Source organism: Protopterus annectens, chromosome 12.part0 (genome assembly GCF_019279795.1).
Source record: "Protopterus annectens isolate FY-2018-M chromosome 12.part0, PAN1.0, whole genome shotgun sequence".
NCBI lineage: Eukaryota > Metazoa > Chordata > Ceratodontiformes > Protopteridae > Protopterus > Protopterus annectens.
In genome coordinates, this window is record NC_056746.1 from 955,404,929 (window position 1) to 955,420,300 (window position 15,372).

The 15,372-nt window shown below is 39.0% G+C and overlaps 1 protein-coding gene across 3 annotated transcripts in view; it reads left to right on the forward strand.

The window, feature by feature from the left end:
• PHACTR3 (phosphatase and actin regulator 3) overlaps positions 1-15,372 on the forward strand; it is a 1,988,889-nt gene that overhangs the window by 858,600 nt on the left and 1,114,917 nt on the right. For all 3 annotated transcript variants that reach the window (XM_044089987.1, XM_044089989.1, XM_044089988.1), the window contains exon 2: positions 14,681-14,842. In XM_044089987.1, coding sequence (XP_043945922.1) covers positions 14,681-14,842 — 162 coding nt within the window. The remainder of the gene's footprint in view (positions 1-14,680; positions 14,843-15,372) is intronic.

Below are 15,372 nucleotides of genomic sequence, written 5' to 3' on the forward strand. Positions count from 1 at the left end.
AAACATCTTTATTACATTATCACATATCACATAGGCAATCTTACATTTGTATAAATGAAAACCAAGCAAAATGACACCACATTAATTGCAAACATTATGCATCACAGACACCATTGAAACAAATGTAGTTGCAAAGATTATACATCACTTATAATTTATCCAGTCATTGTCAGTTAATCATATATGGTTCATTCAAATCCTGCCTCTTAAACTTTGCTCCTTGTCTGCATATATTGTTACCACAATTCCCATTTTCCTATGCAGTTTGCTCCTTCCCTTTTTTAAAGATCTCAATTCCAATTGTTTCTTCTTTGTTACTATATTTACTATTTCTAGTAAGCTGGTCTAGACTTTGATTTCCATTTTCTAGTAATTGCTTTTTGGCAGCCACCACAATTAAACTCAGCAAGGCTTATGTCTAGACAATTCTGATTCTGTATCATAGCTCAAAAATATCATCTCCCCAGTCAACCCAAAATGCTCACAAATCATCTCCAACAGAGGGGTATGCAGGGAATCTCTAAAGTCTGCCAGCTCATTACACTCCCAAAAATATGTTCCCACCACCTCTTTCTTGCCCATCACGTCTCCAACATTTGCTATCCACCTGAGGAAGAATTCTTTGGAGTCTACTTGGGGTATAAAAATATCTATGTAAACACTTACAGGTAAAGATCTTAAATCATCTAGACTTTGTTGCATATTTGGGAGATATACATATATCCCCCCATTGTCTCTTTGTGATTTGATTATCCAGTCTCTCTTTCCAATCATTTCTAAGCTTCTCTGATTGATTTTTATAATGATCATGCAATATTTTATATGCTTTACTAATTATTCCTTCTTTAATGGCAGCTTTTGTTCTAGATTCTATTAAAAACTCTACCAGTGCTGGTCTTTTATTTAGGACCCCCCTTTTTCTTTTTTGCCTGTACTTTGATATCAATCCAGCATACTATATGGTCTTTTCCCTTTGTTACACATCTTCCCCCAGCATTTTCCAAGCGGATATGCTTTCCTCAACTTTCCCAAAGATGATAAACTGTCAATTATGGTACCCTCCAGTATAATATAAATCTTGTGGCACCCCACTCTGCCTCACTCCCTTGAAAGAGTTAACTTATCCTATGCTACCAGAGCTCTACTGTTTTTCCATATTAAAGCAATAGTCAGATTTTTTAAACTTCAAAAAATCGTATCCAGTATAAAGGAAAATGGCTTGAAAGCAATATAGAACCTGTGGCAATATAAATATCTGCTGGTTAAGCTCCCATCATTATGTACATCGCTTTCACTATCTGCTGAACTAAGGGGGCCATATGAATTCCAAAATGGTTTAACTTATTAACTTTCCACAAGAAGGGATATTTCACACACAGGGAGACCAGAAAGACATAATTTAAAACTACTAGATGAGAGTTTAAAATTTTAACTGAAAACTAGCCAAATGCTCCATCAGCATGGACAATTTAATTTTTTTTGGTTATCCAGGTATACCGGCAAGTTATCAATATATAAGGATAATGGATAACCTAAATTTTCCCCACCCATCCACTACTAAGCCCTTTAAATCTGATCTCAAAGAACCTCTGCCACAGATTAAAATACAAAGCAAATGGGGGGGGGGGGGGTGAGTAGATACTGCTACTTTTTCCTTTTTGTAACTCAAACTTTTCATACAGTGTCACACGTGCCTTCACCCTCCTTCACTTTCACCCTATGGAATCATCATCATGCACATCTGACAATAGTTCCAGGAGACTCTTCAGGAATCCAGACTGATCCACAACTCTAAACAAATAACTCTACTTCACTCTGTCAAAATATTCTCTGGTATCCAGGCTGAGGACCAGAACTGAGGACTTCTTTCTAGCTGCCACATCTGAAGTTAGTAAGCATTTTAGTATATTATAAAAAGTCTGATGCCTAGGCGTAAACCTGCATTGATCAATAAGCATCACTCTTGGCATAATTCAAAAGATTGGCATAAAAATTTTGCAGTCCTGATTTAAAACTGAACTAGAGTGATAATCTCTGATAGGCTAACATCCTTCCCTTATTTTGGAATTACTGATATCCTGGCCTCAAGCCAAGAATGAAGACCTTCTTTGTGTCTAGTATTTCATTCATTAACCTATATAAAACGCTTACAATTCACTCTCCCTCTTTCTGACAGAGCACTAATGCTAGGCCATCTGGACCAGGTGATTTTATTTATTTATTTATTTCCAGTTTGATGACCGGGGAGGTCCACTGGGTTCAGGGAGTCTGTTTTCAGTGGAAGCCCGGGTAGAAAAGCTCCGCATTATATAGTTTAGTTACAGATACAATCTTAGTAAAGAAGATACAATTTACAATTACATTACGTGTTAGAGAGCAGGCATAATTTCTTAGGTACATAGTACAATTTAGATATTTACAATATGTACAATTATGTTTGGTTAGCTAGTAATCATAGTTAGTCAGGGGTTTAGAGGTGGAGAGAGAATTATAGGACTAGGTGGGGAGAATGTGGTTGCATTTCCTGTTAGAGTAAAGGTAGGAATGTAGCTGAAATTTAAAGTTTTCAAAGTGTGCACAAGTCCTTAGAAAGGAGGGGAGAGAATTCCATTTTTTGCTAAGGAAAAGGATAGCAGGAGTTGACCAGCAGGGCAACTGGGTTTTCAGACAAAGATTAGGTTTTGGTAAGTAGATCTGAGAGTTCTCTGAGGGGTGTAAGGTAGAAGGATGTTGGATAGTGCAGGGCACTTAGTGGGTTGAAAAATTAGTTTGTGGGCTGTGGTAATTTGAAGATATTCTAGATGGTTGGCGAGTTCAAGCCAGTGTAACAAATTAAGGGCAATACAATGATGGGAGGAGTACTTGGCTTTGGTAGCAAATTTAGAAATCTTATTATAACAGACTTCCAATTCTGAGGTGAGTGTGGCAGATAAGTTTGTTAATTGAGTAGCACCATACATTAGTGAGGTGAGTAGATAGGTAGTGACAAGAGTTTGTCTGGTGGAAGGAGAGAGAAATTGGATGTTCCTGTATAGCATACCAAGTTTTATATGGGTTTTCTTAATGTTTTGCTGGATGTGAGTGCCGAATTTTAGGTGTTCATCAATAGTGACCCCAAGTAGTTTGGCAAAGGGAACAACCTCTATAGTGGAGTTGTTTTGGCTAATAATTTGGAATGAGTTTTTATCAAGAGGGGAAGCTGTGAGGGAAAGAATAATAGTATTTTGGATTTGTTGTCATTTAGTGAGAGGTGGTTCTGAAGCATCCGATATTCAGTGGTGGAGAAAGCAATTTGGGTCATTGTTTAAAGCTCTGGGAGGTTAGAGGCACTGCAGACTAATGTGAAATCATCTGCGTATTGTACAATTTTGGTATTGGGTATGGCTTTGTGGAAATCATTAATAAAGATGTTAAACAGCATTGGACCAAGTATGGATCCCTGGGGAACCCCAGTGGGGGTAAGAAGGAAGGCTGAGGTACCTTCCCCCATTTTACAGTTTGAGGTCTATTGGAGAGGTAGCTTGAGAACCAGGATAAGGTATTCTGGGAGAGATTAAGGTTGGAGAGATGGTTTAAGAGATGGGTGTGGGAGATGGTATCGAATGCCTTAGACAGATCTAGTAGAACTGTAGAAACTATTTTTCCAGAGTCACGGGCAAGATTTATTGTATCTAAAAAGGAGAGAAGTGCAGTGGTAGTACTATGGCCAGGACGGAAGCCATGTTGGGTTAGAGTGATTAGCTGGTGATTGGCTAGGAATGACATAAGCTGAATGTGGATGCATTTTATCTAGTAGTTTGGAAATTGGGGAGAGGATGGCTATAGGGCAGAAGTTGGAGATGTTATTGTTTTTGCCTCCTTTATGGAGAGGTAGAATGAAGGCAGTATGCCATAATTTGGGCACATAAGATTCCAGCATGGATCTATTTATCAGGATGCTAATGGGGAGAGCGATATCATCTGCAGCTATTTTTAGGAAGGAGGATGGGATATTGTCAGGGGCATTGGTGCAAGGTTTTAATTTAAAGAGTTTTTTTATATGGGAGGTTGAGATGGGTTTGAGATGGGTTTAAGCTTGAATATAGGAGGAAGATTGAGGGCAGAGGGTGCTGTAGGTGGTGGCGAAGAAAGGGTAGGCTGAGGGGAAGGGTTATTGTTAGGGAAGGTTTTGGTCAGTTCTGCTATGGAGTTGGTGAAGAAGGAGTTGAATAGAGAGGCTATTTCAGGGTCAGATTTGCTGGTGTCAGGGCAGGGGTTGCTTTTGGTACCTGGGTTGAGAAGAGAATTAATGGAATCTCAGAACTGTTTTGGGCTTTTTAGTTGGTTAGATTGGAGTTTAATATAGTAGGACTTTTTGTCTCTGATTATTTGTTTTTTAGCAAGGTTGCTGAGTTGTTTATATTTAAGAAAAGTTTCAGGCTGCTTGTTTTGATGGCATGTTTTCCAGGATTTGTCTCTTTGTAGCATAGGTTTTTTTGGTATCTTAGCCAAGGGGTGGATTTGGTTTTTACCTTTTTGTTCTTGGTGCAGCTAGGGAGTTGAGGATGTTTAAGGAGGAGTTGAACAATTCTACGGCATTATCTAGTGGAAGAGTTTTTTGGGGGTTCCAGTTGGTTTGTTTCAGGGAGTCAGAGACGTTAGTTGTGTTGAAGTTTGTGAGGTTATGTGTGTGTGGATAAATTGGAGTAGGTGAGGAGAGCAGTGGGTAGCTCGATGGATAAAAGCTGGCAAGTGGTCTCCTATAGTTGGGTGTGATGCCAGAGTTTAAGATTTTACTGGGATGGGATGCAAGGATCAAGTCTAGTGTGGTACCTGGGAGGTTTATTTTATTGGGTCTAGTAATGGAGTTAGTAAGTTGCATATAGTTAAACAGATTGATGGATAAGGTGGGATTAGGGTTATTGATTTTAGTCCAAGTATATAGGTCTCATGCTTAATATTGGTCGAGGTCCGGAGGAGAATGTCTTCCAGAGTAGTGGTGTTGTTACCAGGGGGGATGTAGAGGGCGATGACATAAATGCTTTTGTGGTTATTTACTTTTAGCAGACCTATTACTAGTTCTGCATTATTGAATGGGGGGATAGGAGTGGGGTATGGAGTGATAGATAGTAGATTAGAGTAGATTAAGGCTACCCCACCACCTTTTCTATTTAGGCGGTCATGTCTGAGGGATTGGAATTTCAGAGTCATGAATATGAGGTTTTAGCCAGGTTTCTGAAATGGCTACAATGTCGGGTAGGTTGTAGTCTAACCAGGCATGGAATTGGGTTACTTTATTTCTTAAAAGTTGGGCATTGATGGTGAAGAATTTGAGGTATTTATGGTTAGCTTTATTGTTTGAGGTGGGGAGATTAGCATTACAGGTAGAGTTTGGTCTAGGATTAGGGTGTATGTCTCCTGTTAAGCAGAGGTAGCTGAGGAAGGGTAGTAGTAGTATTTTTGATTTGGTTTTTAATAGTTGTAGGAAGTAAGGTATTAGTTTAGGTTTGTAGTATTTAGTTGAGAGGGGAAAAAGTTTTATTTTGAATCAGTGGAGTGGGTTGGGTTGAACTAGTGATTCAGATATATTGTGGAAGTGTGTTATAGAGGGATACGAAAGGAGGTTGGGAGTGGGGGGTGGGATAGGAAGGGTGAGTGGAGTAGGTTATAGAAGTAGAAGGTAGCGTGATATAAATGGAGTAAGAATAAAATGCAGATAGATGGTGTGAGGATGGTTTGAGGTAGGAGTACAGGCATGCTGGATATGTGTTAAGATGTAGTAGTAGTAGATGAAATAGGGACTTAGGTGGGTGAGGAGGAGTGCTTGTGATAGACAGGTTGAGGAAAAGAGGGGAGGGGTTGTAGAGGGAGGTTATTGGTTGATAGAGAGAGGGAGGGGTTTAGGGTTCAAATAAAGGTAGTTGTAGTTTGGGCGGGTGGGAATTGGAGGCAGGGTAGGGGAGCGGAGTGAGCCCGTAGGGCGAATGGAGCGGTAAGTGCTAAAGAGAAGGTGGCTGGCTGAAACCAATCAGCCAGCTGTAGCAGAAATGTGTGCTTGTAGATGAAGTGTAAGAACAGCAGGGGAAAACTAGGCTGAGGGGAGTAAGGTGGTGAAATAAAGCACAAGTCAAAGCAGGCTGAAGTACAGGAACAGCAGGGGAAAACTAGGCTGAGGGGAGTAAGGTGGTGAAATAAAGCACAAGTCAAAGCAGGCTGAAGTACAGGAACAGCAGGGGAAAACTAGGCTGAGGGGAGTAAAGTGGTGAAATAAAGCACAAGTCAAAGCAGACCAGTGGGGTAAGTATGATAAGAGAATGGGGGATAGCTTGGGAGAGAAAGAAAATTGATCTAAGAGATCTTATTTAGTAAGTGGTTGAGCAGTGCCACCTAGTGGTAAAAATATATAAAAGATAGCTTAAGGGGTAAGGGAGTTAAGGACCGCTGTAGGCTGCTTGGCAAGCATGGGGAAAAGCAGAGGCACCACGGTAGAGAACACTTATAAAAGATTGCAGTACATACAATTTATATTATATCCTGAGGGGGCTATATTTTGGAAGCTCCTTAGAAGGTTTTAGTAGTGTCCTGTAATGGAAGACCTTTAGGGGTGGTTTCCTGGACCGTAATGGGTAGGGTTGAATACACGAGCAGCTGTAGGGAGAAGAGAAGAACAATACAGGAGTTAGTTGAGCAGGGAGGTGAAAATACACACAGAGAAAAAGAGGCAGTAGAGATTTAAAAATAACACCATTTGTAGAGCAGTGTATCAAGTCTTATGATTCTAACTGGGAGTACAGATAACAGTGCATAAAACATTCTTAGCAGTTATTAAATAATGCATAAAAACAGGCAGCTATTTCAGCAATTAACAGTTACCAGTACAGAAGAACAGCACTTAAAATGTTCCAGTAATTGTTAAAAATAAGGCAAATGCAGGTAGCTGTTTCAACAAAATACCATAGTTACCAGTACAGATAACAGAGCCTAAAACGTTTGTAGCAGATGATACAAATAAGGCAAATACAGGCAGCTACATCAGCAAATAAAACAGGTACCAGGGGGTACATATTGTGAAGAAAAATGGGTAGAGTTGAATACACGAGCAGACTTTATATTATATTCTGAAGGGGGCTATATTTTGGAAGCTCCTTAGAAGGTTTTAGTAGTGTCCTATAATGGATGTTCTTTAGGGGTGGTTTCCTGGACTGTAGTGGGTAGGGTTGAATACACAAGCAGACTTTATATTATTATATCCTGAGGGGGGCTATATTTTGGAAGCTCCTTAGAAGGTTTTAGTAGTGTCCCATAATGGATGTCCTTTAGGAGTGGTTTGAATACATGAGCAGCGGGCAAGCCAGCAGCCTATGGCAGGATCCCGTCTTACAGTAAGGTCATTAATGCTGATAGTTCAGCCTCAACACTGGTCCCATTAGATCACTGACCATCCATTTTGGTAATTTTGACAAGAAGCACCCCTCCTGTCCTTCTGTTCTTGAATTAACTGTATATCTAAAGAGTTCCATAAAAGTAGTACTTCAGTTTGGGCTTGAATAAGTCGATCATTGTGGGTTGTCCAAATCCCCTCAGACAAACGGATCACTTTTTCCTCCTTTAAGCAAAACACTAAGCACTTCTGAACCCTCAGTGACACATCAAAATCCATATACTTTGAAAACGTACTCATAATCCATTTCTTATTCAATTATTTTTAAAGGTTCCTGCTTTCCCAACTAAATATCTCTCATTGCCATTTAATTCCCTTAAGAATGTAGTCACTGCTTCTCCAATAACCATTCATGCTACTGGCATCATGCATAAAACCTATTTCTATTGACTCTGGCATTGTAATATTATAGTGACAGTCTCAATGAAGCAACTTAAACATCTTCCAGCAATTCAGGAATCTTAGTGAGTTTTGTGAAGAAAGCTCCATTAATTGGTCTAGCTGCTGCTCCAGGCAACTTTTAAAATACATATTGTTTCAAAAAGAAAAAACCTCCAATGTTTAAGATCCATTCTGTCCTCAATTTTAAGAGACAAAAGTAATACACATCCAAATGATCCATCAAATAAGGAGGTTCACTGATGACCAAAATAACATCCAGTCTGGATTATCTTTTGTACGGTGGCAATAAAAGTATGCAATTCCCTCCAACCCCTTACCAGCACAGTATGTGTTGCAAAACACCTCCCCACCTGGAATATTTTAAAAGCTCAGCATCCTCAATGAATATAACAAATTACAGTCTCCCAACAAGAGAATAATCTTTTCTTGAAAAAATATGATCTAGATCAAAATTTCACTCAACTTGAATCATGAAGAACTTGTGAGGGTGGGGTGTATACACAGGCCTCTGTCATGATCACTCTTCACCAAAGACCCTTTACTACAATAGTTGCATTGTCTATCTTGTAACTGCTCCCTTTTGTTAAAACCAGAGATTCCATGCAATAAAAATGCTGTATATTTCCTCTATATCCTCAAAAACTGAGACTCTCCCCAGTTCATATCTATGTTTAACTTCAGACTGCACTTTTCCACAATAATAGGTGTAATATAAAAGTTAGTTGGATGAATTTCCTTTATTTAGGCTTTCAAGTAAGGTTCAAGGCCATTTTACCCTTTACAACCTCCAAGTCCTATAAACTGTGAAAACAGGCTTCCTCATCATAAACGTAATATAAATTGTAACTCAACCAAGCAAAGAAAGATTTTCAAAAAATAAAAATAAATACATAAAAATGATTATACTACAACTTTTCAAATTATGTAACCCCTTAATTCTTCTAAATAGAACTCTTTGTATTGCTATGCTGGTCATTGTTCTGAAAAAAAAAAGTGTCCTGCCCTTTCAAATTAGACTTTAACAAAGATCCAAAAATACTTCAGTTTAAAACAGCATAATTCTGTTTTCCCCAAAGACCTAATCCCATTAAAGTTACTTTGCCTATTAAGTACATACAAAACCCACCTCAATAAAAAGTTTAATAACATTTTCTCTACAGTGTTTTTGAAGTTTTTCTACAGTGTTTTTGAAGGCAAGTGCTGATCTTCCAGAAGGAATGAGCACTTACTTAGTATGGCAGTTACTTACTGATATTGCCAAAAATCCAGTTTTCAGTATTGAACATAGCTAGGCTTGTTTCTACCCCTCCCACAAAGACACACACACACACACACACACACACACACACACACACACACACACACACACACACACACACACACACACACGTGCACACATACGCACACACACACACACAATTTCATATCCCCATCAGGCATATATTATATTTGCTTAAACTAATACCTAATTCAGTCTAAACCCTTAGCTGTCTAGTTTCAAATAGCAATTTAAATCAGTCATTGGAGGCTTTTATCAGGATGCAGCATAATATATGATGAAAAGAGGAGGAAGAAAAAATGCTTCTAATCAGTTTCCAGTGCTGACACTCATCATGTCACTCAAAATATTTCATCAAATAACAGCATCTCCTCATTGAAAACTTCATGGTCTCCACCTGGAATAACTCCTAGGTTCATAGGTAATTACTAGGGTATCATTCAGCAGACTATTTTAAATTTAGCTAATAATCAAAAGGTCAGAATCAAACACTGTACCTATGATTTGTGGCATAAAGACCTTAACCATTATGCCAACCCCACTCACTCAAAAAAAAAAAAAAAAAAAGATTCAGTCCTTGTAACCTTGACGCAGGAAGTAGCTCTTAGAGCTTTAGTCTTCTATGCTACCTGCCAGAGTAAAAGAAATAAAACTGATGGGGGGGGGGGGCATCTCCCAGTATAAATTTACACATCTGATTTGATGGTTAAGCCAGTCCTACCTTGAACTAGAGTTACATACACACACTCTCATAGCAGTCCGTCATCACTGGATTTGAACAGTTACCTAAGTACACAATCAAGAGTATGTGGTATCAACTGCCAATTCCAAATGAGACCTCTGGGATGACTAGTCAGCAGCCCTACTCCCCTCTGTGCCAGCCTAAGCTAAAAAGTGGAAATGCTTCTGGGTTCATAGATTCATAGATTCATAGATTAGTACTAGGCTAACTGCCCTTGCGAGCCATTTTAAACCTAGGCAATTATCCCCTGTGAGATTCAAACCTTGTACCTTGTGTTTGTAAGGCAAACACCTTAACCATTAGGCCACCCTCCCAACCCTTGGGAGGTTTTACCTTCTTGTGTTTAACCAGTTCTCTGAAGCTATTGTCTGTCCCCAAGTCTGGGTTTGTCTGACACAGCTTTACACAAATTCCTTTATTTCTTCTACAGCATCTATTGACTCCACAAGTGCCATGACGCCATGGGGAAAATATCTTAAAGAATGTCAGGTACACTATTTGAAGCTGCAATTACTGTATCTGACTGTGTTGTATCATAGGTATCAGACAGCTCAACTGTCCCTATTTTGGAAGAATGTTCCTATTTTTAGGCCTGATTTATTCCTGCACATGATATACCTATTTCTGCAGGAATGTCCCTATTTTCAGGCTTGATGTACCCCTGCACACAATTTCTGATCCACCCTATCACATGCAATTTTTGAAGCTCGCATACACAGAAAACCTCAACATACTAGTGTCACCAATAAAAAAGAAGACACATATTTTACATTTCCCTGTTTCAGATGCAAAAAATAAATGACCTTTAGTGGTAGAATTTTGCAATACAGTTCATTACAGGCATAGGCATAGGTTCATACTAAGCTAATTGGCCTTGTGGGCCATTTCAAGCCTATCCAGTTACCCCATGTGAGAATCAGACCTTGTACATTGGGTCTTTAAGGTAGATACCTTAACCATTATGCCAACCTCCCACCATAAAAAGTCATCACTTCCAAGTCTTGAACCCTGAACCCTGTGCACTACAATCACAGCAATGTACCTCTACACCAGTGGTCTCCAAACTTTTTTGCACCAAGGACCAGTATCAATGTAAGACAATTTTCCATGGACTGGCCATCTCGCGGCATGCATAATAAAGTAAATATTTATTTATTTATTTATTTGACATTTGTTTAACGAGGAGGCCAGACCCAGCGAGAAAAGCTCCAAAGTACAATAAAAAGACAGTTGGCAATAATTACCAAAAAAAAAGTGTACATTCTGCTTAACAGCATAACACTGATCTACTATGGTTGATAGGTAAGTAAACCTAATGGCAGCCTTACTGATTTTATGTTTATAAGAGCAATATTTAAAATATGTTCTGTGGCTCTGTCAAGCATACCTGTCAACTGTACAGATTTTCACAGATTGTCCAGATTTTTGCCTCATATTTTTGGTCTTTTTCTCATAAAATTATTGTTTTCTGCAAATCACTGGCAGATCATTGAGGCTGAATTCAGAAAATAATGACAGACAATTGAGTTTCATACTTCATACCCTTCAGGAAATTCATGCTAATGCAAAACCTGTATTTCTATCAACTTTCGAAGTTTGTAAGAGCAGTAATTGAAAGGGTCCCTATTTTTGGCCATTGTCCCCCCATTATTTTTGGCTTTGTCCAGATTTCTTGATCTAAGTAAGAGGCTGAGTGGTATTCATACCTCTCAACTGTACAGAATTTCACAGAATGTCCAGATTTTTCCCTCTGAGTTTTGGTCAGTTCATCATAACTTATGTGATTTTCTGGCAAATCAGTGGGATGATCTGAGGACTGAAGTCACTAAATAATGACATACATTTGTATTTCAGACCTCATATCCTTCAGAAAAATGCATGATAAGACAAATCCTGTTATTCTAGCAACTTTCTATGGTTATAAGAGCAATATTTAAAATCTGTCCCTATTTGTCTCCCCATTCTATTAGGCTTTGTCCAGATTTTTTTGCACTAATAAGAGGTTGAGAGGTATGGTGTGTGTGTGTGTCTGTGTGTGTGTGTGTGTATGTGTGTATGTGTGTGTGTGTGTGTGTGTGTGTGTGTGTGTGTGTGTGTGTGTGTGCGACAGAAAGAGAGGGTGAGAGAGAGAGAGAGAGAGAGAGAGAGAGAGAGACAGTGAAGAGTGAGAGTGATCGCTGGCAGCAGCAGCAATAAGGTTTGTGTACCTTTCGTCCATACCTCACACACACACACACACACACACACACACACACACACACACACACACACACACACACACATACACGCACACACGCACACACACACAGTCTCTTTTGCATTCATTCATGCATTCACACACACACACACACACACACACACACACACACACACACACACACACACACACACACACACACACACACATTGCTCTCACTCTTTTCCTATCTCTCACACACAGTCACGTCCTCATTCATACCTGCATTCACTCACACATCACTCTTACTTTCCTGATCACACACACACACACACACACACACACACACACACACACACACACACACACAGTCACTTCCTCATTCATACCTGCATTCATTCACACATTGCTCTGTTTGTCATACCCACACACCACACACCCACATACGCATTCATTCATACATCGCTCTCAATCTCCCGATCTCACACATACACACACACACACACACACACACACACACACACACACACACACACACACACACACACACACACACACACACAGTCACTTCCTCATTCATACCTGCATTCATTCACACATCTCTCTGTCTGTCACACCCATGTATCACACACCCACTTACGCATTCATTCATACATCGCTCTCACTGTCTGTCACACTCACATACCACACAACCACTTACAAATTCATTCATACATCGCTCTCACTGTCTGTCACACCCACATGCCACACACCCACTTACGTATTCATTCATACATTGCTGTCACTCTCCTGATCTCACACATACACACACACAGTCACTTCCTCATTCATACCTGCATTCATTCACACATCACTCTAACTATTATGATCTCACACACACACACACACACACACACACGCATACACACACACACACACACACACACACACACACACACACACACACACACACACAAACACACACATATATATTCTTTTGCTTTCATGCACGCATTCACTCACACACGCAGACACATAAACACACTCATACAGGCATTCACTTAGTTAGCTGATGGCCCGGTATCAAGTGCTCTACGGCCCGGTACTGGTCCGTGGCTCGGTGGTTGGGAACCGCTGCTCTACACTGTCTGAGCTGTTAAGTCATTGCTATCAAGTCTGGAAACCAGGAACCTGTGCACTACAATCACAGCAACATACCTCTACACCATATGAGCTGTCTATAGATTTTCCACTGTCTCTTTGATAATGTGATATTTTTCCATCATTTTTGTCAGTTTGTTTTTTAAATGTGTGTCTGCCACATTCCTACTGGAAGTGGGCAGAGTTGTGTGCTATTTGGTATTCAGAGTTTATGCTAATTAGATGCCCAGATTTTTTGCTTGGATGTACCTACTTTAAAAGGGTCTTTGTGCCTATTTTTAGCGTAAGCAGGTTGTGAGGTGTAATGGGTATGATTTTGCTTCTCTTCTGTCTTGTTTCTCTACAAAAATTCTGATTGCATAAAATGTAAGATACGTATTATGAAGCATCTTCTTCCTAGGTTCCCACAATAATAGGGCCTCTTCTTTCAGAACTTATGTGGCAAATTTGATGAACTGTCTCAGCTTCTTTAAAGTTGCAGGTGGGCCAAGAATAAAGCTTTGTATGACATTTTGTTGTGAAGCACTAGAGCCTATTACTGCATGCCTGCCCCCAATGCCAGTAGCTTCCTAGCAAACCTCACCGAATCCTTTGCTTCCAGTTGTTCTGGTAAACCCAGCAATCCAATACGTATTTTCTGATGAGCACAACCCTCTAGCTCCATTAGCTGTGCTCTAATGACTCAAGCTTTATCTAATTGTCTGTTACAAAGGTTCTGTTCTTCCTCAAATTTCTCTGCAACTCATATGCTGCATTTGTATAATCTGATAATATTATGCAAATTTTTTCATCCTTTCCTCTGAGTTCTTAATGTAATAACCAGACTCGTTGTTGATTTCTTTCTCCTTCTCCAATATCAAATCAATTGCTGTTACTCCAACTGTGAGTGGAGCAGATTTCAAAGTTTTTGGGGTTCAATAGCTGATGCGATAACACATGCCTCTATATTTTTACACCAGAGGAAGTAGTCAAACTATTTCTTGTTTTTTCCCACCATGGTGCCAATATTCTTTTCATTAAAAAATGCTATCTAACACGTAGACCATTCCACAACTAAATGACCAAATATCAACCTAGTGTTTCACTTCTGAAAGCTAAAATGACTGCTATTGGAAGAGAGATGATTGACTGATGTGTTGATTGCAATCTGCCATAAGGTGCTATTAGGAGGTTTACTCATCTTTCCATGGGAAATATATTGTTGTAGTATAACAAAAACTAAAAAAAAAGTTTCCTATAGAGCCACTGTTTTCCCAAGGAATTTGTTAAAGCTGTGTCTACATATCTAGTTGCTTCTTTCTAAAAATGCTTTAAAATCTTATATTAATTTATGTTTTGTGCTTAGATTCTTGGGGAAAAAACTGCACTTGTAGAAAATCATGTTAAAGTAAAAATAAATGGAAATAGTTTTACAGAATTGATAATGCAGGCATTATAAAGATAGCAAGCAGTTAGAATTTGAAACCACTTCAAATTCTAAGAGTCATGTTCCTTATGTTTTTTTACATTTTTGACTTTCAGATGAGATGGACCACTCTCCAGTTATGCACCATGAGTACTTGGTATCGGGTATAAGAACACCACCAGTAAGAAGGAACAGCAAGCTTGCAACACTAGGAAGGATTTTCAAACCATGGAAATGGAGGAAAAAGAAGAATGAAAAGCTGAAACAAACTTCCTCAGGTAAGACAACAGCATTGGATGAACTAGTCACGCACTTTGTATAGCCATTTAAGAAACAACAAACACTGTTGCTGATTATTGTTTTGTGTATAACCATATTTCCCAGGTGACTACCCAGCAAAAGGGAACATGAATATACCTTGTTTTAAAAACCCTGTTATAGCTGAATATATAGAGTAATATTATGGACAGAAATGGTAAGTTCTTAAACCAAAACAATAATTAACACACACGCACAAGGCAATGGGATATCACTTTGTCTTACATGATCCATTGTAAGGGATAGTATTATTAGATGAAAAAGTGTAAGTATAATGAAAAACGTTAAATAACATTTTGGTAAAATGTAGTTTAGGATAGCTTCTTAACAAAAAGTTCTGCTGACTATATAGAGATATATAGTTTACAAACAGTACTGTTTCTGACCACTTTTCCCTAGTTATGCCTATTTTATTTAACAGCAGCAGTATTATTAGAAAATACAGCAGAAAAATCTGTAAGTATTTCTTTTTTGAAAATTGTGTGCCAGT